General features: G+C 42.8%; 2 protein-coding genes across 2 annotated transcripts; both read right to left on the bottom strand.

Moving 5' to 3' along the window:
- Nucleotides 1-935: 935 nt before the first annotated feature.
- On the bottom strand, nt 936-8,374 carry LOC141608548 (uncharacterized). Its single transcript, XM_074427890.1, has 7 exons — nt 8,246-8,374; nt 3,507-3,687; nt 3,255-3,378; nt 3,028-3,157; nt 2,774-2,934; nt 2,559-2,673; nt 936-940 (listed from the first exon to the last, which is right to left on the bottom strand). The coding sequence occupies exons 2-7, from the start codon at nt 3,680-3,682 to the stop codon at nt 936-938; spliced, it is 711 nt and encodes a 236-aa protein (XP_074283991.1). The 5' UTR covers nt 3,683-3,687; nt 8,246-8,374.
- Nucleotides 8,375-9,585: 1,211 nt separating this feature from the next.
- Nucleotides 9,586-11,910, bottom strand: LOC141608547 (uncharacterized). The gene has a single exon (XM_074427889.1). It carries the CDS (start codon nt 11,908-11,910, stop codon nt 9,586-9,588), a length of 2,325 nt encoding a protein of 774 aa, XP_074283990.1.
- Between the last annotated feature and the right edge of the window lie 15,606 nt (nt 11,911-27,516).

The following is a 27,516-nucleotide window of genomic DNA, read 5'->3' as shown; positions in this document are numbered from 1 at the left end:
CCAAAAATTAAACACACACTTTTAAAATCCCACATAACTTCTCAATCAAGTCATTACTCGTAGTAATTAATTAATTAATTAAAGTAAAGATGATGTCGTTGTTCAGCTCGTTTGATGCTTTATGCGCCGAATCCACTGGCTGGAAGAAGCCGCTCAATTTCTCTGGTTTGAAGAAGGAGAATAGTAATCAACAAGTTGAGAACAAAGTTGGTGCTCAAGAAAATAACGCGGCGGCGATGGCAGCGAAGAAGAAGATAGTGAGGAATCCTCGTTTTGCTGTTGAGTTGGATGGTCTTCATTGTTTTGAAACTATCCTTCCTTATTGATCATAAGTCTTATGATTATGATTATGATTAGGTTGTCTAATTGACTCAATTTAATTCAATTATTATTAGACATGTTCTGTTTGTTATCAATCAGTAGATGTAGATCGATTTATATGTGTATATACTGAGAGTTGCTGTTTTATTAATCAATTTATTCAGTTTTTTTCAAATATGTCTCCGTTTTGATTATTTATTTTTATTTTGATTGAAATATCACTCGATCATAAAATATTGAAAAAAAAGGTAAACAATAACTAAGATAAAGCGATTATATACGAGTAATAAATCTTGGAAGCGTCAAAAATTATTAAGCTTCAAAAATACGTAGCTGAAGTACAAAATTTCAATTGAGCTTTTGAGTATGACGACTTTATTGTAAGCTAAAGGCTGTTTTAAGTGATACGGAGTATTATAAGTTCGGTTTTTTGAGCTTTGAGTATGACGACTTTGTTTTAACTTTTAAGCTAAAGGCTGTTTTAAGTGATACGGAGTATTATAAGTTCGGTTTTTCATCAACTTTTTTTTTTTTTTTTTTTTTTTTATAGGAAGTAAATTTGATCTAATACAGTTATACAGCTACCAAGTTGTCAAGTTAGTACTTAAAACCGATTAACCTGACAAAACAGATTTTCATATTAAACAGACGAAAATTTTGTATAGATAATATATAGACCATTGTACAGGATTATTACTCATATATAATGTATTTTTTAATTAAATTAGTATTATAAAGAATTTTGTTTAACTTAAAATAAAATCGGCAAATGTATATATAGTACACAGGTTAAGTCTTATTTGAATGTATATTTGTGCTTCCTCACAAATATTGAGGGAAAAAAAAATTGGTGCTTAGTAAATAGTTGTTGAGCCTTGTTACACCAAGTTTCTTCCTTCCTCACAAGAAATCACAACAAAAAATTTATGTGCAGATTCTAAAAAAATTGGTGTATAGTACGAAGTATGTCATATAATGTAGTATACGGAGTAAGTTTTATAACATGAGGTGTATTACGTATAGATTATTACAGATTCAAAATACGTGAACAAATTTTTAACTAAAAACTTTCAGTATGCCACTACAACAAATAAGGTAATTGGCGACCATATAAGGCGACTGAGAACAGTCGCCATTAAGAATAAAGCGACTAAGGCCCGTCGCCCGCACTTCGTAGCTAGGTTTAGTCGCTTTTGGCGACAGCCTTAAATCGCCAATTTTGGCGATGAATTTTTTAAAGCGGGCGACCGAAATTCGTCGCCAAAATTGGCGACTGTCATTAGTCGCCTTTTTAGCGACTGTCATTAGTCGCCTTTTTACAATCCACGTCATCTCCATATCTTCAGAATTGGCGACTGATTTTGGTCGCCATTTTGGCGACTGTTTTTGGTCGCCATTTTGGCGACTGATTTCCGTCGCCAAATGCACTGTTCCCCGTCGCCAATGTCCCTAAAATTAATTCATGATCAGAGACTTAGCGACGGTTTCCCGTCGCCAAATGCCCAGTATCCGTCGCCAAATTTACATTTTTTTTAGCGTAAAAATCGTTTTTGACCTAGCCAAATACGTAAAAACCTGCAAATAAACCAACACTTCCAGCAGAGAACACATGGGAAGCCAACCCAACCAAACTTGATAAAGAAAATCATGTTCCATACACACAACTACGAGTTCTACGAGTTTTGGTCATCTAACATTATCCGGGAATAACATGTTCTCTAAAAAACTACATAACAGGGAAACTTGCTCCCGCTCCACTACCACCTCCATAATTAGGATCTCTAGGATCCTTTGGTTGGCGCCACCGGTGTTGCAATTGGCGAAGAAGGAGTTCATCCGGTCCATTTCCTCTTTCATCCTCCGAATTTCTTCATCTCTCTCGGCATCCCGCCTCTCCCTCTCGACATCCTGCCTCTCCCTGGTGGCTAATTGAGCTTGGAGCACACTCACGACACTTGGGTTATAAGGTTGTTGTTGGGAGGAAATTGACCCTCTTCTTCTTGTAGGAGGGTAGAAAATCTCCTTTGCCGACCCGGCTCCATACACATCTCCTCTTTGGAACCCCTCAACAAGATCAAACCATAACTCATTGTCATCAATTTCCGGGTTGTTCTTCCTACGGACAAGGAATTGTTCCTAAAAAATTGATAAAACATTAATGGTTAGAGGTTACTTATCTAAAAATTGATAAAACATATACTTTAACACATTAAGAAATTTTTTTTTTTGACACTTACATATAATGTTGATCTTTTCCTTCGCGAAGATCAACTTGCCCTTGCTTGTCTTCTTTGCGTGAGTGTCAACAAAGAGATCAACAATCGTGGGTACCTTGCCCTTATTCTTCTTGGTCTTCCGGAAAAAAAAAACAAGGAAATTGTTACTCAAACATGATAATTAATGAGACTAAATTAGAAGACTATTAAATTAAAAGCTAAGACAAATAACTTACATCTAACACCACACGATCATGAAAAGATTGAGACCCTCCATAATGAGTAGGATCAACTTCCGCGTCCTTATCTCCTCCTTTCCTGTTGATCTTGTTCCGGGCCGATGCTTCCTTGAACTCAGGACTGTTCCGGTACTTGGTATATTCCTCATATGACGAACCTATAATCAATAAAATATCAATTATTAATTAATATAGTTTCAAAATATGTAATGAATTTTAACTAATTACGGGTATTAAAAGAAACTAAATACCTTTCATGAAAGATGGCGCCTTCTTCCTCTTAGACACCTTATACATGTTGTCCCTTAGCCTCTTCTTGCCAATGTCATTATACCTTTGCCAAACTAGGCGCTCAAGGTCGGCTGGCCAATAGAACACACGCTACAAAAAGTAAACACATGGATGAGAAACAAATTAATAATAAGGTATTTAGAATAAATAAATTATATTTAATAAATTATATTTTATAAATAGATACCCGGAAGTTGTTGAACCACATCTCCTTATCTTCATCACTAGCGTTACTCCAACAAGTAACGCCGTGTGTCATGTTCTCTTGGGTGCTATTAGTCACACCACGAACAACTGTTTGACTTCTAAACCTGAAATCAAACATGTTAAAAACATAATTATATAGGAAAACATAAATAATGTATAATTAACATATGTCTAAAAAAAGTCATTTATTACTAAATAAAAAAATTACAAACTAGAATGAATAAAAAATTACCAAAGACCATTCGGATCAAGGATCATCCTGCTGTCAGTATGTCGGGGTACAGCAACCTCCTCCTCCTCCTCCTCACTCACCTCCGTAGTAGAACGGTCAACGTCCTCCTCCTGCTCTCGGGAGCTACTACCTCTCTCACTACAGCCTCCGCGCTGCCTACCTCCTCCACGAGCCATGTGTACTACAATTGAATAAAAAGTGTTAGCAAATATTACAGGATAATTATTATAAGATACAAAAAAATAAAACCTAATAAACAGATATAAAAGAAAAAATAAAACGATAATAATTGTTTCCAAATTTTGATATGTATACTTTAAATACCTTCTCTTACTCATCATCATCATCATCCTCTTCTTCTTCTTCTTCTTCTTCTTCTTCTTCTTCTTCTTCTTCTTCTTCTTCTTCTTCTTCTTCTTCTTCTTCTTCTTCCTCCTCCTCTTCTTCTTCTTCCCCCTCTTCTATCCCATCCCTATCCTTATCATTCTCTTCTTCTTCCTCTTCTAACTCCTCCTCCGGTTCTATCTCATTTGCATAAATAATTTCATCATGATCAACTGGGGACAAAACTGTTTCTGATACAACCTCTTCTTGAAAAAAAGATGTATCAACTTCTGATCGTGCCTTTGTTTTAAAAACGGCCCACCATTGCTTTTGTTGTCTATCATTACTTGTGCTCGGAAGAGATGCAAAATAAACTTGATGAGCTTGTTGTGCAAGTATAAATGGGTCATATTGAGAGTAGGTTCGAGTATGATTCACTTCCACGAGTTTGTAACGATCATGGACTCTCGTTCCAGCTACGGAATTATCCCTCCATTGAATCTTGAATAAGACGGTTTTATAACTCCGATCCCGGCCATTGTAGCACAACTCAAAGATATCCTCTAATATGCCATAATATTCATTGCCATCAAGAGAAGAAATAGTAACGACGTAGTTGCATTTAGCCTTACTTTTGCCATAGTCAAATGTTTGAAACTTAAACCCATTAACTGAATATCGATTCCACGTCACAACCTTTCGAGAAGGACCCAAAGCCAAGCTTCTTATCACATCATCTTGAATATTTAGCTTACATACATGCTTCCGAAACCAGGCTGGAAATTGATCCTCATGCTTATGCCAAACATCCTCTCTGTTCACATTTGGGTGATCTTTAATGAAATCTGTCACAAATTGAGCTTCATATGGCTCCAAAACCTCACAATTAGATATCACATAAAGGTGGGCACGGTTATACTCCTTGTCATTCAGAAATCTTGTTCCCCCAGCTGATGAACACCCTATTTCATCCTGCATTTGGAAACACTTGGGTATACTTGTGTCTAGTTCATCCGCTTCATCAATATTCAAGTATTTTGCTTTGGTCTCAATATGTTTTTCAAAATAAAGAGAGCAAAAATTGGCAATCTCTTCCGTTAGGTAGGCATTGCATATAGAACCTTCCACACGAGCTTTATTACCAATTTTTTCTTCAAATGATTAAGAAACCTTTCGAAAGGATACATCCACCTATATTGGACGGGTCCACCAACTTTAGCTTCATATGGCAAATGGATAGGTAGATGCTCCATCGAATTGAAAAAAGAAGGCGGAAATATCATCTCAAGTTTACACAAAATTTCTGGTATTTTGTCTTCTAAACGACTCATGTCCTCAACCGATATCGTGGAGGAACATAAATCTCTAAAAAATTGACTTATTTCAGAATCGCATTACAAAGCGTAGTCGGGAGTAAATTTTTAAAAGCCACGGGTAATAAGCGCTCCATGAAAACATGACAATCATGACTTTTCAACCCTTTCAACTTCAGTTCCTTCAAATCAACACAACGGCTCAAATCGGATGCATATCCATCGGGAAACTTCAAGTTTCCTATCCAATCGCACAATACCTTTCTTTGAGCTTTGTCAAGAGTAAATATGGCTTTTGGTTTAGCCCCATCCTTACGAATATGAAGTTTAGGACGATCACAAAATTTCTTCAATTCTATTCTTGAATTAATATCATCACGTGTTTTTCCTTTTACATCCATAATCGTATGAATAAGTAACTCAAAGAAGTTTTTCTCTATGTGCATCACATCCAAATTGTGTCGATCGCATTGTTTTCCAAAGAGGGAAGCTCCCAAAAATACTTCTTTTAAACCAACCAATTTTTTTTCTTTTTCAACTCTTTAAACTCTTCTTCAGTCTCATCGACAGTTGTTGGCAAATCACGTACAACCTCCCATATCTCATCCCCTTGGAGTCGAACCGGAGCATTGTCACGCACCTCCTTACCTTTTAAGAAAGATTTCTTGTTCTCTCTATGAATATGTCCATCCGGTAAGAAGCATCTATGACAATCAAACCAACTAATTTTTTTGGAATTAGGAAGATAAAATGCTTTACTCCTATCCATGCAATAAGGACATGCCGTTCGCCCAGCGGTTGCCCATCCTGATAGCATACCATATGCGGGAAAATCATTTATAGTCCATAACAATGAAGCTCTTAGTTGGAAATTTTGCTTCTTCGACACATCAAATGTTTCTACACCAACTTCCCACAAATACTTCAGTTCCTCCACCAACGGTTGTAAATAAACATCCAGATGGTTTTTTGGGTTATCGGGGACCAGGGAATAAGTAAAGAGAGGAAAATAAATTGTCTTTTCGAGACAAAGCCAAGGAGGTAAGTTGTACGGCGTGGTCATTACGGGCCAACACGAGTAGTTTCTACCAAACTGACCAAAAGGGTCAAACCCATCCGTACACAAGCCAAGTCTCACATTGCGAGGTTCCTCGGCAAAATCGGGATATAACCTATCAAAACGCTTCCACTCCTCCCCGTCACTCGGATGACACATCTTTCCTGGTGTACGAGGATTTTCTTTGTGCCATCTCATTTGGTTGGCAAGATTTTTCGTGGCATACATTCTTTGAAGTCTAGGAGCTAATGGAAAATAAATTAATGTGTTTTATGATATTGGTTTCTTTCTCTTTCCACTCCTTTTATTACCCTTCTTCCCCTTCAAAACAATATTTCCTTCACTTGTCTCATATCTATCCCTTTGACATTTCTTACATTTGTCAAGCAAAGCATCATCTTTCCAAAAAAGCATACATCCTTTAGGACATGCATCAATCTTTTCATGTGGAAGTTGAAGACGTTTGACCACTTTCTTGGTATTATAGAAATTTCGGGTCATAACATTATTATCGGGTATAACATCCTCAACCAACGTAGCAATACTATCAACGGCTTTAAATGGCATATTATACTCACATTTTAAAGAAACTATCCTGGATGCAACTTGTAACAATGTCATTCTACTCCCCTCATATAATGTTTTTTCGGAAGCACTTAGCATGTCAAAAAAGGCTTTTGCTCTTGGGTTTGGTTGTTCTTCATCAATCATTGGTACACGGTCGTCATTAATGAAACCATTAGACTGAAAGGCATCAAGTACCATTTCTCTATATGGGTTCTCATTTTGTTGGATTTGAGGCTCTTCGGGATAATATTTTTCTCCATGGGAGATCCAATTGTAGTAGTTTGGAAAAAAACCATTTGTAACAAGATGCTCTTCTACTTCAATGTCAAATAAATATTTTAAGTTTTTACATTTAGTACAAGGACACCTAAGTTTATGTTGTTCCAAATCATATGAATCTTGACATCTAACAAATTCAATAAATCCACGAACTCCCTTTACAAATCTAGCGATTGGACGTTTCTTCTTATCTACTCTTTCTTCGTACATCCAGCTACGTTCAGATCTCTTCATTTTAATCTATAAGCAATATATAGCAAACTAACCATTTTAAATAATAATATTTAATTTCAACAAAAAAAGCAATGGTTATCTCATCCTCCATTTTATGCTAATTTCAAGATTTCAATTGGGTCCTTATCACTCCAACCTAAACCCATCAATGTACGTTTCAAGTCACTAGCAAACACACATTTGTGAATTATTAATGAGAAAAAAATCGGTGAGCAATTCTCCTTAGTTCTCCAAATACACAATGTGGAAAAGATACATATTCCACATATGTATTCAGAGAACATTGGAGAAAATTGCAACCAAATTCTTTTCTCATTAATAAAATCACAACTATGTGTTTACTACCTAAGTGACTTGAAACGTACAAAGATTTGATCCCAAAATGGGGACTATTCAAGAATTGCTCCTAATGAGTAATTCTTGAAGGGGTACTAGGTCATTATATATTAAACAAGTTGTCAAAATTATAAGGCAAATTTATACAATCCCCTAATCAAATGACATTACTAATTTAACAAAATTATAAGGCAAATTTATAAAATCCCCTAATCAAATGACATTACTAATTTAACAAATTTATACATCATGCTCATTCTAACTTAATTTGGTTAATTATAAGGCAAATTTATACAATCCTAACATTATACTACCTTCATAAAACTATACTACCTTCAACAATACTATTTCAATATTACTAAAACTAAGTTACTACCTTCAATAATACTAATATTATCAAGATAACCTTCAATTACATCCCCTAATCAAATCACATTACTAATTTAACAAAAACCCCAATTTCTAACCCTAACTCAAATTAATTAACAAAAATGCTAATTAAATTACAACTACATACATTAATAAGCATCACTAATGTATAAATTACAACTAGATACTAAATAAGCATCACAACTTAAACAAAATATGAAGGATTGAAGTAATTAAATCGATTTGAGTCGAAAACAAACCTTTATTAAAAACAAAGGGTCGGTAGTGATGTGGTGATGTAGTGTGCGGATGGCGGCGGCGAGTGGTGGCGTCCGGTGGTCGTTGTAGTTGGTGGTGGCGTCGGGTCGTCGGGTTTCTTGGCGATTTTTTTTTTTAAGTTGATGATAGAATGAATGAAGGGACGGGGTGAAGAAACTGGCAAAAAAAAAAATAAACAGAAGATTAGCGACCGTTTTTGGTCGCCAAATTGGCGACGGGTAATGGTCGCCAAATTTGGCGACTGTTTTCGGTCGCCAAATGGATAATATTCGGTCGCCCTTGGATTACATACGGATTTTTGGATAAAAAGGTATAGTCGCCAAATTGGCGACGGGTAGTGGTCGCCCGAGTTTTTTTTTCTGTCGCCAAATTGGCGACTGTAGCATGTCTGTCGCCTTTGTCTTGTTTTCTTTTAGTGTGCATGCCAACTTTCATCTCTAGCCACGAGTTAGACTTGAGCCAACCCAACCACATTTTCTACTGCCAATGCCAGAGTCAGGAATTGACCCCAGAAGAGGTGAAAAATCTCAGCGAAGACGAACGGTTAATGATTTAAGGGAAACTTTGAAATTTCCATTCGCTAGCGGGGGCAAGCGCCCCTACTAACCCGTCCTAAATCCGGCTCATGAGTCATGACTAGACCTGGCAAAGCTGACCCGACGCGAATGACCTGATCCGATAAGGCTGGCCTGAGACCCGAAATGCATCACCCGAAAGTGACCCGAGTCATCCGACAGACTCGAAGTGACCCGACCCGAAAATGACCCGATCCAAAGTGACTCGATTTAAGTGACCAAAAATGGCCCGAAATGACCTAATTAAGGCCAAATCATGACCCGAAATGACCCAAATAACCCATATTGGCCCGATCCGAAGTGACCCGACTGAAAAATGACCCGACCCGGAAGTGACCTGATAAGTTATATATTGACCCGAAAGTGACCCGACCCGAAAGTGACCTGATAAGTTATATATTGACCCGAAAATGACCCGACCCAATATGACTCGACCCGAATCCGGCCCAAATGACCCATTTGCCCGGCCTAGTCATGACTATCTGTACTTAACGCACATCTAGAATCACGTTTAGTTCACAAGAGTTATCCATTCATAAAGTCAATAAGGAAACATATGCGACTTTGTTTACTCGGGCTTGACTTGGTCGAACGCTTGACCAACAACAACTTTCCTATTTCCTTATATTTCTTACCAACCACGTAACTTCTAACTTCCCTATAAATTTTTTTTTTTGACAATGATTAACTTGTATATATAAAGTAAAAGAAAGAAGAACAAACATACATCTGGTACAAGAAATGAATCATCCCGTAGCTAAGCTTACAGACCAGTAATGATACATACGAAGGAAAGATTGAATTGCGCGCAACGAGTGCCGCAACGTGATTGGTACTGGCGCTGTGGAGGCCAGAACTGAAGATAGTTTTCTGGAGGTGATCTGAAAAGACACAAAGGGAGAAGATGCGGAATGGGACCTGTACATAGCGAGTAGTAGACCTTTAGTACTTGCAGCAAAAGCAGAGGAGGCACGAATGCAATCGGAAACAGTAATGCCAGTGAGCGAGTATGTTATTACAATGCTGAAGCGATCTCTAGGAAATATTTCTTTCACCTCAATATTATAGGAAACATCTGCGAACGGGAAGTTGCTAACTTGAGAAATTTTATGGGCCGAAGAAATAGGTATAGTCAGAGACTTCCGGAAAGAGGGTAGCTTGATATGTGAGGCAAACATATAATCCGCTATTTGAAGAATCCGAGTTGGGTTAACTGTGCTGTTTTCAAAGACAACAGAATTGCGAACCGTCCAAATAGCTTTAAGGATGCAGAAAAAGTGGAGCAAGCAGTTGTCGGCATTAGCAGTGTGACGGTGAAGGTACAAGACATGATCAGCCAGCCACCTTTGAAAGGGCACACTTGGGTTGGCTACTGAATTTATACCAAGAACAGAGGAATTCCACACATGACGAGCCACAGTACAAGAACGAAATAAATGATCTAAAGATTCCGGGCATGAGTGACAAAAGACGCATGAAGTACTTACCTTGAAACCGCGAAAGGATAGATTCTCTAAACATGGAAGGATATTATGAACAATCCGCCATACTAGTAAAGGAAACTTGGGAGAAGCATGGTGTTTCCAAATTTCTTTCCAGGGAAAATTAGCATAGAATGACGGAGAACATGAGATGGATGCCTGGGATAACAAAAATGTATAACCAGATTTGACAGTATAAATTCCATCCTCTGTAAATTTCCAGTAGAGGAAATCGTCTATTTCTAGCAATGGCGGCTCCATTGCAATAATAGCTTTGGCACATGTTGATTCAAATAAACGAAAAACAGCTGTTGAGTTCCATGCACCGCATTCAGAGAGCAGGTCAGAAAGAGTAGGGGTGCAAGGATGAGAAAATGGGCGTACAGATGGTACATTCCCATTCACCCAACGGCTTGTGAGTAGATTCACCGAAGAGCCATTACCAAGCTTCCATGATAAGGCAGGAGAGAAAGTGTCAACTGTCCGACATATTCCGGACCATAAAAAAGAAGGTTGGGACACCTTGGATTTAGAACCAGGAACAGGTAGATCCTTCTTATACTTTGGAACAAGAAATTTAGAAAGTAAGCCCGAGGGGTGATGATGGATACGCCAATAATTTTTCATAAGAGAAGCCTGACTTAACAGCGATACGGATTTAATACCCAGGCCACCTTTTTCTCGAGGTAGTTGTAACGAGTCACGTGTGAGGCAGTGGATTGATTTGTTAGCCATGTCTTTACGCCACCAAAAGGCAGTAATCAACGAATCAATTTTCCGGCAAATCCCAAGAGGTATTGGTGTAGCAGTCATGAGATGCTGAATCGAACCAATCAGGATCGCATTGATAATGAGGAGTTTGCACGGCTGGCTAAGGTGAAGAGCCGACCAGGAAATAATTTGAGTTGTCATCTTATCCAAAAGAGGGTGAAAGGCGGTCGTCTTCTTGGTGGGAAGATCAACAGGAACACCCAAATAATTCCCAAAGCAATCAGTAACCTTCATTTTGAGAATAGAAGTCATATGTGACTTGAAGTCGGATGGTGCATTAGGGCTGAATTTAATAAAGGATTTGTCAAGGTTTAGCATCTGTCCAAAGGCAAGCTCAAAGCACTTAAATAAATCCCGCAACGCTTCAAAGGAGTTCGGAGTTGCTTTACAGCATATAAAAGCATCATCTGCATAGAACAAATGGGAAATAGGAGGTGCATATCGAGAAATCTTCAAACCCTGTATCATCCTCATCTGTTCAGCCTGTCGTAGTTGACAGGATAAAACTTCCATACACATGATAAAAAGGTAAGGGGAAAGAGGATCACCCTGACGCAGACCACAAGAAGGTCTGAACGAGAGAGAAGGTTCCCCATTAATCAGCACACTATAATTGACAGTAGAGATACATTCCCAAATAAGATTTTGCCAATGAGTAGGAAAACCAAACTTCTGCATAATTGCCATAAGGAAATGCCAGGATACGCGATCAAAATCTTTATGCATGTCAAGTTTGAGAGCTGCATAACAAGCATTACCTTTCTTGGTCTTATTAAGATAATGCATAATTTCTTGAGCAATAAGACAGCCATCAGTCATAAGCCGATCCGGAACAAAAGCTTGTTGAGAATCAGAAACAAGAGAAGAAATAACCCGCTTAAGTCGATTGGCTATACATTTGGATGCAAGACGATAAATAACATTGCAAAGGCTGATAGGACGAAATTGAGAAACCAGCTCGGGAACTTCCCTATAATAACTTCACTTTCCTATTTCTTTACTGCGCTTTCCATATCTTTCCTTATTCATCCTCCCCTCCCTATATATATAGTTAACTAATAAAGCCTAAAAATTCACAAGAATCAAGCATTCAAGCAATTCTAATCTTAATTCTTATTCACTTAATTAATTAATTAATTAGAGTAAAGATGATGTCGTTGTTCAGCTCGTTCGATGCGTTATGCGCTGAATCCAACGGGTGGAAGAAGCCGTTCAATTTCTCCCCCGCCGCGTTGCGTAAGGATGAAGGTTTGAAGATGGAGAATAGTACTCAGCAAGCTGAAAACAAAGTTAGTGCTGAAGAAAAGAATAAGGCGGCCGCAGTGACGAAAAAGAAGATAATAATGAGGAATCCTCGTTTTGCTGTTGAGTTAGATGGTCTTCATTGTTTTGAAACTATTCTTCCTTATTAATCAATGTCCTAATTAGGTTTTAATTGATTCAATTATTTTTATAGTAGTTGTGTTATGAGTTCTACATCCATTTATTCATATGTATATACACTGAGTTGCTGTTTTATTGATTGCTTCAGAATTTTGAAATATACTTTATCGATCCGATTCAACAGATTCTTTACGTTATCCTTTTTAAGCTGTTGCAACCGATTCTTTATATTTTTCTTTTTAGACGTCTTTTGAAATTGAATTTACTACTTTACCCATATCTTATTTGTGCTTTATAAACACGGGATCACCTACCTCACATCGTCACATAGGACATATTTTCGAGGATGGTGATTCTAGAACTCTGCATATGGATAGTAAAGCGTGAATGGCATTTACTCCTTTTAAGACTCTTTGATAACGTTAATAGCCCGATTTGCTATAACAAATATATAGCAGTATTTAATCCGTTTTAAAGATTTAAGTTGAATACTTCATTTTAAGCAAGACTTACTGAATACTAAAACTATATGGCCAACAAATTTCAAAAACATCTTTTGGAGGATAGTTAAGCGTGAATGCCATTTACTCCTTTTAAATTCCTTGATAACGTTACTAGCCCGATTAGCTTCTCTATACACTATTTCCGATTAGCTTCTCTATACACTATTTCTAGCTTGACATGTCAGTTTGTCATCCCTCGCGACCGGCCAAGTAGTCAGCACCATTTACTACAATTATAGACTAGTATTATAGTAGTATTCGCCGATTTATATGCCTTTTGGATAGAGCTAATCATGTACGAGTTGACTCATTTAGTCCGCGTATTAAGCGAGCTTGATCATAAAAATTTATTTAAAAATAAGTAACGGACAATAAATATAGGCCCGATAAGATTAATGGGCGAGTAGCCGAGTATGGAGTAAGAAAAATGTTTATGGACTGCCCCTCCAAGCCCGCAAAAAAGTAATTTCTGTTTTTTATCAATCGAACAATTTTAATAATTGATTTAAGTGAAATGCTATATACAACTCAATAGGCTGTATTTAAGCATTTATACCCTTCTAAATTTGGTATTAATTTAGAAATTAGATAATAAATTACACATAAATCCATGCAATTAATGCATATTTTAAGTGTTCCTTTTTTTTAATTTCTAAAATACAACCCATTAGATTGTATTTATCATAGCCCTTGATTTAAAGGTTGAAGTGTTAGAGATTGAGAGTATTAGCGTTTATATGGCATTTTTTTCTCAAGGGAAGCTAAATGAAAAGTAATGTGCAAACAAAAATAAGTTAAAATAACATATTGCAAAAATAAATTCCATAAAAATAATAATGGCCATCCTGTTACATAAAATGGACTACTTCTTGTCGCACCATAACATGGTCGTGTAGTAAAATTTAATTTGGGTATGTCTTTTGGGTAACAGCAAGTCTTGCTATAGACCGATATATTCGTCTATAGCAAGAGATGAGTCAAATACCCTTAAAGTAGTGATATTTTTTGGGTCACACCATGCAAGTTGTTGTTTGTCTTATACGTAATATGGTATGTTACTTGGCTCGTCTTTAGTTATAGCCGGATAGTTACCGTCTATAATGAGATGAGATTTTGTGTTTGGGTAATAGATGTGTATTAGTAACAAAATATTATTAAAGTACTCCAGCCACTGGCCAACATTTGTCAGTTTACAATAAGCTTGAAGCTTTGAAACTTGAAAGGTTAGACAACCAATCCAACTTACCCAAAACTAGTGGATGTCTGGCCGTTTGCGTGCTCGTAAGTCGCATGTCGTAAGTTGTAGTAACTATTAATTTTATAATTTGATTTCTCTTTTTTTTTTATTTAGATTGTTATATATCCTACGATAATTTTATTGATAGGGCATATTCTGCACCGCTGACCAAGTCAACACATTGAGCAAGGTCAAAGATATCCACAGCAAAGTCAAGGACTTAGACAGTCTAGCCGATGCAACCCATCGGCCTGTCACCTGGGTCTCGGCCTGGCAACTAGCCAGCCGGGGCACATATCCGCGTACTCATATCCAAGACCCTCCGCCGGCCTGCCATGGGTCCATCGGCCGAGGGTAGAACGGTCTTTCCACCTGCTAGCCACTTGGCCACTACGTGACAAAGGGTGAAAGTCTATAAATACTCCTCAACCTTCATTGAGGAAAGGATCCACAATTTAACCTAAGAATCACTATTCATCTGGTAATATCTTCCTTATCTCTCTACAATACATAAACTAAGCCAAGCAACAACTTACCTCTCTAAGTTTACTGACTTGGGCGTCGGAGTGAATACGCTCGGCCGAAGCCGAGCCCTCAGTTTGTTCATCGTTTCAGGAGACCGCAAGGAGGATTCAAGCAAAGACGTCATTCTACAAGCCACGGGTGGTAACAATACTTGCTCTGGAATTACATCCGGAACAATTGGCGCCGTCTGTGGGAAAGACACTAGAAGCTAGTCACATTCATTCCCAAACAAAAAAAATATAAACACAAAAACCCACCCCAAAAGCTAAGAAGATGTCGAAACAGCAAGAGGTATTCGTAAATGACGAAACCGAGTTACACCAAGATGATACCTTCAAAAATTCTGGAGTTGCGCAGCCCTCCACCGGCGGAGTAATCCAACCGGAATTCGGGATGCCAAATATGCCGGATACACCGCTGCCCGCCGACCAGGTCACCATCATGGGACACGTGGTTGATGCAGCAAAACTGAAGATGCTCCTGGACCTAATTGGGAGTACGCCGGCTCACACTGTCACGCCGACAAGAGCGGCGGAAACCGTCCAGGAGACCAGGGCACTACTACAAAAAAGTGCTCTTGCGGCGCTTTAATTTGTTTGTCCCGACGCTAAATAGCGTCGCAATGGGTTTTACCGACGCTATAAAAAGCGCCGCGTTTGCCTATGCCGCTACCGCCTATTACGACGCTTTTTGTTAGCGTCGGTATAGATCAATTAAAAGCGCCGCAATGTTTGAGGCGCTATAGGAGTGAAATTACAGCGCTTTGTAGCGTTGCGAAAGCCTAGCAACGCTTTCTAAAAGCATCGCGCTAGTTGTGCTAGATATCTTCAAACCTTGTAGTAGCTTTTGAGGTTGCTAAAAGACCACATTTTTACCGATAGTATTAAAATATGATAAGCACAATACGTATTTCAAATAAACAATTTTCTTATTAATATCTTATACATATCTTCACAATTTTTTGATACAAAATTTCAAACTCATTACAATGTCAAATACGGATAGCAATCCAAGACCGTACATATCTTGTACAAGAAAAAGAACAACTTAAGTACTAAATGGGAAAGCATGAAATGATTATCATCAGGCCATGTACTCAGGATGCAACAAGGAGCGAGGAACATCATTGCCATCTTCTATGTTAGGTTATGCCTGAAACAACCACCTGTACCACAGAAGTAGAATGCATTAACTCAAAGAGAGTTGAATTGATGTCAACTTACGCTCCATAGTGTAGAAATATACAGAACTGTAACCTGAAAAGAATAAAATCACCACTAGATTATTTACAACAAATAAAGCTGAAAAAGAGGAAACTATTAACAATATCAATTATCTACTGTGGAACTAGGAAATCACCCAAATGTTTTAGCAATGGTACATTGATCAGTCAAGTATGTAAAATCTAACAGACTGACAAATGTTTCTAAAAGCTAACCAATGACAACAAATTTTAGTATAAAAATAAACAAAATTCACACTTCATATCAGCATATAAGATACCCAGTGAGCATATAATACTATGGAAGTTATTATATACATTAACCTGACTCACCTGATGTCGAATGTCTCTTATGGATAGAAGTCCTCATATATATTCAACACGATCAAATGTCCCTACAATAGTTAATAAAGTAAGAAAAGAGCAAACAAAATTTTACCGAAAAAACAAATATACTAAGTCTAAACTTCTTGACGCTTGCGATATATCAAACATACCTGATTGTAATGATTCATCATCACAATCTACAAGTTGACCACTTTAATTTTCATAAGCTGCAGTAAGATCAAAAACTAAGTTAACTAAATACACTTTCATCATTTGGATTTAACACAAACTAAATATAAAGAGCACGTAGAAATTTAGTCACAGCCTATCAACAATAACTTGAACAATCAGATTGTGCCTCAAAGTGTGTAGTTGTTATTCAATTTATTTAATTTTCACCAAACCAACGGAAATATCAATTGAGATGAGGAGAAGAATAATATGAGTACTAAAAGTTGTGATCTTTTACAATCCCTAATTGAATCATTAGTATGAGTAGAGCAATGACTAGAGCAATAACATTCTCAAAGTCAGTAGTATGATTTTGGTTGATTAAAAAAGACAAAAACATTCTCAAAATCAGTAGTATGAGTAGAACAATGACTAGAACAATAACATTTATAACTGAATCAATTAGTCTACACCATAAAAATTCTGAATTGATTCAAATCCAATTTCAATATTCTACTAAAATCAACAAAAATTAAGAAACCCTAACTATTCGCTTGAAACAGATCTGAGATCAAATATCCATTTAATTAGAACACCGGAAGAAAAATCATACTTTACCTTTAAGAATATGAGATTAAACTGGGTTCGGAAATGATGTCCACTCAGAAACAAGACATAAAGAATGAACTTTGTGTAAAATTGGAGAAACCCCAAATTCTGAATAGAAAACGAACAAATAAAAGTAAGATCATAATTAAACTTCAAAATCAATACAAATATATAGAAAGAGCAATGAGAAATCGTAAGAGAAACAAATTTATCATGAGAAATTTAAACCTTAATGTTGAAGGAGGCGAAGACTTGAAGAGTAGGGGAAGCTTTTTTTTTTTTAATTCCTTTTGGTTTTTTATTTGGGGAAATTGAGATCTTAGATTTTCCAAGTCCCGCGTAGAATATAATCATGGCGGTGTTGTTGGGCGGCGCTTCTTAAAAGCGCCTCAATTTTGGGCTTATTGAATCTAAGTTAGCGCTTTTTCTAAGAGCGCCTCAAACTTAGCGCCCCAATATGCCATTTTTCTAGTAGAGGCGCCCAAAATGTGACCCCAAGAAACTTGAACGGAGCATTAGGAGAAGCTGACCCTGTCAAGACGCCGGAGGAGCCCAAAGTGGTCGTGGTAGACCTAAGTCCTTCTCGCACTCATGAGAGGACAGCGTCGCCGCGGCACAAACGAGGCACACCCCGGAGGAGCGAAAGAAGCCCAACTCGCCAGAGTTGGAGAAGAAGCCCGACTCACCAGAGTCGGAGGAGAAGTCCTTCTCGCTACGAGGAGAGAAACCGGACTAGGAATGCGAGGAGCCGATCGCCGCGTGTCGTTCGACATGTGGTCAGACAGCCCCTCAGCGCCTACGTCCTAGAAGTCCAGGTGCCAACTAAGCTCAAGTTGCCGCCCATATCATACAAAGGAGATAGTGATCCAACCGACCACGCCGAGGCTTTCGAGTCTTACATGTCGGTATGGGAGCAGCCCGATGAGGTCTGGTGCCGAGTCTTCCCAACAACTTTGCATGGGATGGCTCAAAATTGGTACAAGGGGCTGCCCGACGGCTCGGTATACTGTTACGCCGACCTAAGGGACGCCTTTTTAGCCCAATACTCTTGCAATAAAAGGAGGGCCGTGGAGACGTCGGATCTCCTAACTATTAAACAGGAGGGGGGGCGAGTCTCTACGAAGCTATGTGAAGAGGTTCGACGGCAAGGTTCAGCAGATTCGGGAGATTAATCCCGAGCTGGCGGCTTTCGCACTGATGAAAGGCCTCCCAAGTGAAGACTTAAAAGACGAGCTCATTAAGTGCGGAGGCCTGGGCCTAGACGCCGCCAGAAAACTGGCCGACCAAGCCATCAAGGTGGAAGACTACCACAAAACCTGGGTAGGCCCCAGCGAGGCCGAGCACTCAGAGAAGAAGAACCACCGGGAGGACAACCCGGATGAAGAACGCCGTGACAATAATAGGTCACGGTCTGACCAGTCTGCCAGGAAACAGAACTCGGCGGGCGCCGGGGGGAGTTCGGCACCGTACTACCGAAAGCAGTACAATAATCACACCCCCCTGGTCGTATCTGCCGCCGAGGTCTTCGCCCTGAGCAAAAACGAAGGTCAAAAGTGGGAAAGGCCCCCTAGGGCGAGGAGTGACGGTGACACGAGCCAGTACTGTGAGTACCACGGCCACACCGGCCACTTAACAACGAGACTCTCGGCATTTGAAAAATGCCATTGAAGATCTGATCCGAACGGGGAGTCTCGGCAAATACGTAGCCGGAGGCCAAAAAAAACAGAATGCGACGGGTCAAATAAGAAATCCGTTTTGAGCGGGTAGGAGTAGTCAATGTCGTCATCGGGGACAACGAGAACGGTGGGTCCGCTCATGGGCACAAACGCACTTTGAATGAACTATATCGGGCCATCAACTTTGTGCCCAACACAAAGAACCCCCGCTTCAACATCCCCGATATGACCATTGGGAAGAAAGACTACGAGGGAGTCATCGCTCCTCACAGCGACCCACTTGTGGTCCACCTGGACGTAGCCAACCACTTGGTGAAGAGATGCCTGATTGACACGGGCGCCTACACAAACATTATGTACAGAGAATGTTTCCTCGGCCTCGGTCGAAGGTTGAAGACTTGAGCCCCTACACCAAACCGTTGTACGGTTTTTACGGGGCCGGCCTGGTACCCCTGGGATCAATCAAGCTGCCAGTAATGTTCGGCGAGGGAAGTGCGGCCAAGAATGTTATGTCCGAGTTCGTGGTTATTGACGGCTCGTCTGCCTACAACGTCCTCATAGGCCGGGTCACTTTGAGCGAAGCCGACGCTGTGATGTCCATCCGGGCCCTGACATTGATGTATGTCTCGGACCGGGGAAAGCGCATAAGCTCGTCTCGAAGAACGAGGAGGATCCGGCGTATGGGAGGTTTACACTAACGGCCCTTCCACGACGAATAGCTCGAAGGCCGGCATCGTTATTATCAGCCCAAACGGAGACGTGCTTGAGCACGCCTTGAAGCTTACCTCATTGGCCCCAAACAATGAATCCAAGTACGAGGCGGTGATAACCGGAGTCGAGCTAGCTAAAGCGCCGGGGGGAGCATGTCATGGTGAAAACAGATTCACCCTTAGTGACCGACGGATCGGAGGAGAGTACGAGGCTCGGGACTATGGGACGATAAAGTATCTAGAGAGGGTGAGAGCTGGCGCTTCAAAATTAAAATCCTTCCCGGATACGAGTACACCCCAGTCCGGAACGACCGAACCATCGGCATGGTCGAAGGAGCGAGACCGAGGAGGTAGAGATTGACCGGGCCGCACCGTGAATCGTCGGTGTCAACTGGAACCAAAATTGAGCCGACCTCCTGGACCTGTGAGGAAGAATAAAGATGTCTTCGCCTACTCGGCGGCCGAGATGCCGGGCGTGAGCCGGGAGGTGATTGTTCACAAAGTGAACGTACTCTCCACCGCTCGCCCGATCAAGCGAGAGAATGAGGAACTCCTCAGCCGAGAAGGATGAGGCCATCAAAGCCGAAGTAGATAAATTACTAGCGGCGGGCTTCATCATGCCTTGTACTTATCCTGAGTGGTTAGCCAATGTTGTAATGGTGAGGAAGTCATCGGGGGCATGGAGAATGTGTGTAGACTTTACCAACCTTAATAAAGCATGCCCCAAAGATTGTTATCCCTTGCCTCGGATAGATAGTTTAATTGACGCCACGGCGGAGCTACACTATCTTGAGCTCACGGACGCCTTCTCGGGGTATCACCAGGTATTCATGGCCGAGGAAGACATGCCTAAATGCGCATTTATCACTGCTAACGGCACATACATCTACAAAATGATGCCGTTTGGTTTGAAGAACGCCGGTGCAACGTACACAAGGCTGGTGGACAAAGTGTTCCAAAATAAAAAAGGACGAAACATTGAAGCTTACGTCGACGATGCTATCGTAAAAAGCAAGTCTGACAGCGAGCACTTGGCCGACTTACACGAGACATTTTGTTCACTAAGGAAATACAAGATGAAGCTCAACCCAATGAAATGCAACTTCGGTGTCCGGGCAGGTAAATTCCTCGGCGTACTTGTCAGCGCCAGAGGAATTGATGCCAATCCAGACAAAGTCCGAGCAATCTTAGACCTGCCGGAGCCGAGAAATCGAAAAGAGGTCATGATACTGACCGGGAGGATGACGGCCCTAGCCCGCTTCATCTCTCGGTCCGCCGACAAGAGCACCCCCTTCTTCAAAGTATTGAAGGGGAATAAAGATTTCAGCTGGGGGAGGAACAGAGCACAGCTTTCAGGCAACTGAAAGCTCACCTTCTGACACTGCCAACCCTGTCTAGGCCAATGCTGGGGGAGACGCTATATCTATACATAGCAGTTACCTCGGCCACGGTCGATCGTGATCGTCGAAGAAGAAGACAAGTAGCAACACCCAATCTACTTTATCACCATACATTACTACCGAAAGAAATTACCCGCCGATTGAGAAAGCGGCCTTTCTTTGTCGTCATAGCCGCAAGGAAAGCGAAACCTTACTTCGACGCATATCCGTGACGGTCTTAACCGACCAGCCATTGGAGAAGGTATTAGAAAAATTCGAACAATCTGGTAGGCTTATCAAATGGGCGGTAGAACTATCCGGCTTCGGCATTCAATACAAGCCGAGGCCCTCGATAAAGGGACAGGCACTTGCAGACTTCCTGGCCGAATGCACATATCAAGAAGAAGTACATCCCGGTGTATGGGAAGTATTCACCGACGGGTCCTCCACAACGAACAGCTCGGGCGCCGGCATCCTTATCATCAGCCCAAACGGGGACGAGTTTGAGTACGCCTTGAAATTTACCTTCCCGGCCTCAAACAACGAATCCGAATACGAGGCGGTGATAACAGGAGTCGAGCTAGCAAGAGCTGCCAAGGGCGAGCATATCGTGTTGAAGACGGACTCTCTCTTGGTAACTAACCAAATCGAGGAGAGTATGAGGCTCGAGACGACGGAATGGTAAGATACCTGGAAAGGGTGAAAACAGACACAGCAAAATTAAAGTTCTTCAAAATTCAGTGCATCCCCAGGTCCGAGAACAACCGAGTCGACGCTCTCTCAAAACTTGCCAGTTCAACCATCAAGAATATCAGCCGAACCGTGCTAGTGGATATCAGGACCGCACTCTGCACGGTGGGCAACATCGAGGCCGTGACAACATGGATGACTCCGATAATGAAATACAAACTTGCAAATGAGTTGCCGGAGGACCGCAATCTCTCGGCCAAGATAAAGAGGATCGCCGCCAGGTACTTGTTGTTTGAAGGAGAATTATACAGAAGGTCCGTAATAAGACCACTCTTGAAGTGCGTCGGCCCAGCCGACGCAGAGCTATATTTGACAGAAATTCACGAAGGCATCTGTGGTCATCACATGGGGGCAAGAACGCTGGCCCACAAAGCTCTCCGAGCCGGCTCGCTTACGGCCCACCATGCTTGCGGATTCCAAGGCTAAGACCAAGAAGTGCACGAACTGTCAAATGCATGCTCCGGTGATACACGCTCCTTCCCGGGACCTACAACCGGTGCTTAATCACCTCCCTTTCGCACAGTGGGGGATGGATATGCTAGGGCCATTTCCAACGGCCTCCGGAGGAAGAAAGTTCCTGATCGTCGCCGTTGATTACTTCACCAAATGGGTTGAAGCTGTAGCAGTACCAGCGAAGACCACAGCGGCCGTCAGAAAGGTAATCTGGGAAAATGTTATAACTCGTTTTGGGTTACCCCAAGTCATGGTATTCGACCACGGCCGGGAGTTTTGGTGCGACCTGATAATGAACTGGTTAGAAGAGCTTGGCATCAAGTTTGCATACTCCTCCGTCTGCCACCCACAGAGCAACGGGCAGGCGGAGGCAGCCAATAAAACAATCCTCAACGGTTTGAAAAAGACAGTTGAAGACCTTAAGGGAAGATGGGCCGATGAACTGCTAGGCGTCCTATGGTCCCTTCGGACCACGGAGAAAGAAGCAACGGGATACACTCCCTTCCACTTAGTCTACGGGTCCGAAGCAGTCCTACCAATTGAAGCGACGGTGCCAACATTCAGAACGGCTACTTTTAACCCAGTTGAAAATGAGGAAGGCCTGAAAGCCTCCCTAGACCTGGTCGAAGAAAGCCGAGATACAGCACGCCTCAACTTGGCAGTATACCAAAACCGGATGAGAAGAACCTACAACCGAAGAGTCCACAAAAGGGACTTAAAAATAGGAGATCTAGTCCTAAGAAAGTCGGCCGCCACCAACAAAGGAAATGTTCATGGTAAGTTAACGGCCAACTGGGAGGGACCCTACAAAGTAGTTGAAGAGATGAGGCCGGGTACATACCGGCTGACAGACATGGAGGGCGTGCCCTTGATGAGCCACTGGAACACTGACAACCTAAGGAAATACTTTGTATAGCGGCGGAGGTGTCCAAAACTATTGTCGGCACCCCGGCGCGTGTTTATATCTAATGAAGAAACATCCAAGTTTTCCATCAAAGTGTTTATCCCCTCTGTGGTCATATCGAGGTAGGCGCCACGGTTGCCACCAGGCAGTCACCCCAAGAAGAAGAAACGTATACTCAGTGCAGTTGAGACGCAAATCTAGCGATCAATATGCCTACACGATTCTGAACGCTATCGAGCCGTAACCCCGATTACCTCGGCCAAAGCCGAGAGCGACGGGACACATCGACCGATACGCTAGAAGAAACGTATACTCCGTGCAGTTGAGACGCAAATCTAGCGATCAATATGCCTACACGATTTAACGCTATCGAGCCGTAACCCGATTACCTCGGCCAAAGCCGAGAGCGACGGGGACACAACGACCGATACGCTAGAAGAATAGTATACTCAGTGCAGTTGAGACGCAAATCTAGCGATCAATATGCCTACACAGTTACGAACGCTATCGAGCCGTAACCCCGATTACCTCGGCCAAAGCCGAGAGCGACGGGGACACATCGACCGATACGCTAGAAGAAACGTATACTCAGTGCAGTTGAGACGCAAATCTAGCGATCAATATGCCTACACGATTCTTAACATTGTCGAGCCGCAACCCCGATTACCTCGGCCAAAGCCGAGAGCGACGGGGACACATCGACCGATACGCTAGAAGAAACGTATACTCAGTGCAATTGAGACGCAAATCTAGCGATCAATATGCCTACACGATTCTAACGCCGTCGAGCCGCAACCCGATTACCTCGGCCAAAGCCGAGAGCGACGGGATACGTCGGTCGATACGCTAAAGACGTTAAACACAGTTGAGATATGCATTCAAACTGCCTCGGTCATACCAAAGGTAAAAACGAAGGCACTCAATTAATAACGCAAGAAGACAAGTGAAGGATTGTGATCAAAGCCCCGGCCAAGCCAAAGGCCAATAAGACGAACTTTATTGAAAACAATTACAAGGCGAATACAGACGACGGCCGTCCCCATAGGGATAAGCCTAAACACAACCTACCAAGAATTTTACTAACAAAACAAAAGAAAAGCAAAAGATTACAAACATGTCACTTGAAGCGCCAAAAGATGGCGGGGAGGAAAGGCTCAATAGTTGGCCCCCGAACAGCTAAAGCTATCCGAGACGCCGGGTGAGTCTGGTAACGACCGCCCGTCTCCCTATGCCTGTTCTTTGCCCTCCATCGGCAGCGCAAAGCATCTTCGGTGGCCGGCTTAGGAGAAGGCTCGACATTTTCAAGCACCTTTAGCCTCTCAGCCTCCTTCACCTTCGCATCATAGGCCGCCTTGGCCTCGGCCTATCTCGAGCCGCCTTCGCCGCCTCCGCCTTCTCTCTGACCAAGCTGTTTCGCAAAGATCGGCCATCTCGTCCAGAAGATGGTCGAATTTATCCCACGGGAAGGATCCGTCGGGGAAGAACTTCTTGATTGCCTCCCTGGCCGCTTCCTCGGCCTGGTCTCGGAATTCGGCGCACATTTTAGGGAGAAGCTCAGTTTGAAGCATCTCAATATCTTTCTCCTTTTGAGCAAGGATAGCCCTGTGCGCCTCCGACTGGGCATCGTACAGACCCTTCCACTCTTCCCTCTTGGCAACCACGGCGTCATGAGCGCCCTTATACCTGTCCCGCTCCTCCATCAACTTGGCGGTGGCAGCATCAGCATCCTCAACTTTGGCCCTCTCGGCCACCAGCAGCTTCTCAGCTTCCTCCACACGCTTCTTGGCAGCAAGGAGATCCAGCTTAGCCTTCCCGGCTTCCCCCTTCGCAGCGGAGAGATCAAGCTTAAGCTTTGCGATCAGCGGCCCAGTTTGGGCCATGGCCTTTTCCTGCTCCATGATGTGGGAGCCGGCTAGACGGGTCCACTTCGCCAGCCTCTTATATATTCTCTCACCCTCCGCCACGAGCTCGGTGGGAGGAACCTTCTGGACTAAGGAGTCAACGGTGACATTTCTATCACCCGTCTTCTCAGGCTGCTTCTCCAACCGCCGCTCAGTGAGAACGGCAGCTGCCGACGGCGGATCTACAAAAAATTTACACAGAGCATCCACGTCAACATGCATCGACACATCAGAGAGTCGGTCATCGGGAATGTCCAACGAACCAGCTAAGTCTGAACCGCAATTTAGATCCGTACCAGTCTGGACCCTCTTAGTCGGAGGGCCGGTTGGGGCAGTCTTCTCCCCGGCAACGGTGGAAGCAGACGGTGGCTCTTTTCTCTTCTTCAGAGGAGAAGGGCCCTTAGCAACGGTCACCACCCTTCAGTGATATCGATGACCTCCACATGATCCTTCTCGACCACTGGGGTCGAAGAGGGAGTTGGCACTGACGCCGCCGCCAACTTGGACGCTGCCTTCTTTATTCTCTTCGGCACGCCTCCGAGAACCCGTGCATGGGCCGCCTCCGGATCCAATGCCTTCAGCTGCTTGTCCATCAGTTCGTTGGGAGCCAGTCTGCGATCACGCGCGTCAGCCGTAGGATGCCGTTGAACAACCTTCCCGTCCTTATCAAGCCCTAACCTCTTTAAAGTCCTCTCGAGACAGATCCGGCCAAACCGGTGCAAGAAATCAAACAAGAGTTACATAAAGGAAGTAAAAAAAAGCTCTAAAACAGGAATATAACAGGCAAAGATGGGCCTCACACCGACCCCACTCACCCTGATTGAGGGCTGGTATGAGGCCGACGTGGCAAAGCAGCTCATCTTGAAGGATAATCTGAGTCGGGGGCAGCCATCCCTTCTCAGCATCAAACAGCTGCGACGCCCGCTTCTCCTCCGCAGAAGAGGGACCATCGAAGCGTCCATCTTAACCTTACCCCGGAAGATACATTTCTCATATTCTTCCCGGTTCTCACACCGCAAGTAAAACGGGGCTCTCCGGAAGGACCGAGGCAATGGGTAGTCCTCCGACACTTGGACGTACACCCATCGCGTTGCCGTCCTTGTAAGAAGTAAGCTTGGACACGGAGACGTAGCGGCTCCGTCCGCACGCCGCACCACCCCACTTTACGGCGATTGACGGCCGAAGATGATGAAGGCGGCGGAATAAGTTAACTGTTGGGACCTCCCCCCTAAAGAGACAAAGCCACACAAAGCCAACTATCGTCCTCATGGCCAACGGGTGCAGTTGAGCCACAGCGACGTTCATAGCTTTGATGATGGCCATGACGTGTCTATTCAAAGGAAACCGGAGCCCATACTCCATGTGCCTGATATATACGCCGACGTGACCCGGGGGAGGGCAACAGACCGCCTGACCCTCTTCAGGGATAACAATTTTGTACCCCTCACCGAAGGAGAAATGGCCTCCGAAAAGAGTCGCACCGGAACAGCTGGCGAATTTATTGGTCCAGACACGGTCAAGACCAGTCCTGCAGGCCTCGCCATGATCCGGGATAAGCGGCCTCTCACCATCAGAAGGAGTCCTCTCATCATCATCAGCATCATCATCCTCATCCTCTCATTCCTCCAAAATTGGTGGATCAACTACGGGAGAAGGAGACCTAGGGCCCCCAGATCTTATTGGAATGGCATCTAGTACCCCCTCCTCTTCAAGACGCGACGGGGAACCCCCCGGCGCAGAAGTGCTAGTCCCGGCGTCAGCAGAAGACATGATAGCAATGATTACGTAACAAAATAAGAAGTGAGAAAATTTGTTTGTTTACCTTGAAGAAAAACACTCGCCGGAGTAACAACTCTGAAAATTAGAAGACAAAGAAGCCCTTGAAAGTTTAGAGAGATGAAAATTTCGGAGAAAAATTTGAGAAAATGAAATCGGTAGCCAAATTCACGGAACAACTGCCCTATTTATAGGGAAAAGCCCATGAAGAAGGACCAATCAGCGAACAGACACGTGTCGGACATGCAACCACGGAATGTCAATCGTTGCAACAGTTGAACGTCAATCAATGCAACAGTGACCAAGCGTCTTCAACACGCCCCTTCATATCTCTTTGCCTATTCCTCTTCCTCAACAAATTCCTAGGTATCTACTCTCCGCCGGCCACAAGATCAACCAAGCTAGGAAGCACCGGCCTGGGGGCAATCAAAAATAACCGGCACTCTCAACCCTGGTCTCGGCCAGCGTCACCTTCTTTTCCACATCGGATGCCCTTTACACATCCATGTGGAGGGGGGATATGGTACGGCCTAAGAAGAACCAGGCCGAGGTAGAAGAAGCCGATACAGAAAAAGTTTCAGAAATTACTTGCGCAGAATATACGCTCAACATACATCGGAGCCCATACCACGGCATAGACTACGCTGGGGGCAAATTGATGGGGCATATTCTGCACCGCTGACCAAGTCAACACATTGAGCAAGGTCAAAGATATCCACAGCAAAGTCAACGACTTAGACAGTCTAGCCGATGCAACCCATCGGCCTGTCACCTGGGTCTCGGCCTGGCAACTAGCCAGCCGGGGCACATATCCGCGTACTCATATCCAAGACCCTCGGCCGGCCTGCCATGGGTCCATCGGCCGAGGGTAGAACGGTCTTTCCACCTGCTAGCCACTT

The sequence above is a fragment of the Silene latifolia genome, chromosome 10 (assembly GCF_048544455.1).
Source record: "Silene latifolia isolate original U9 population chromosome 10, ASM4854445v1, whole genome shotgun sequence".
Taxonomy (NCBI): Eukaryota; Viridiplantae; Streptophyta; class Magnoliopsida; order Caryophyllales; family Caryophyllaceae; genus Silene; species Silene latifolia.
This window is presented reverse-complemented; position numbering and strand designations above follow the sequence as displayed.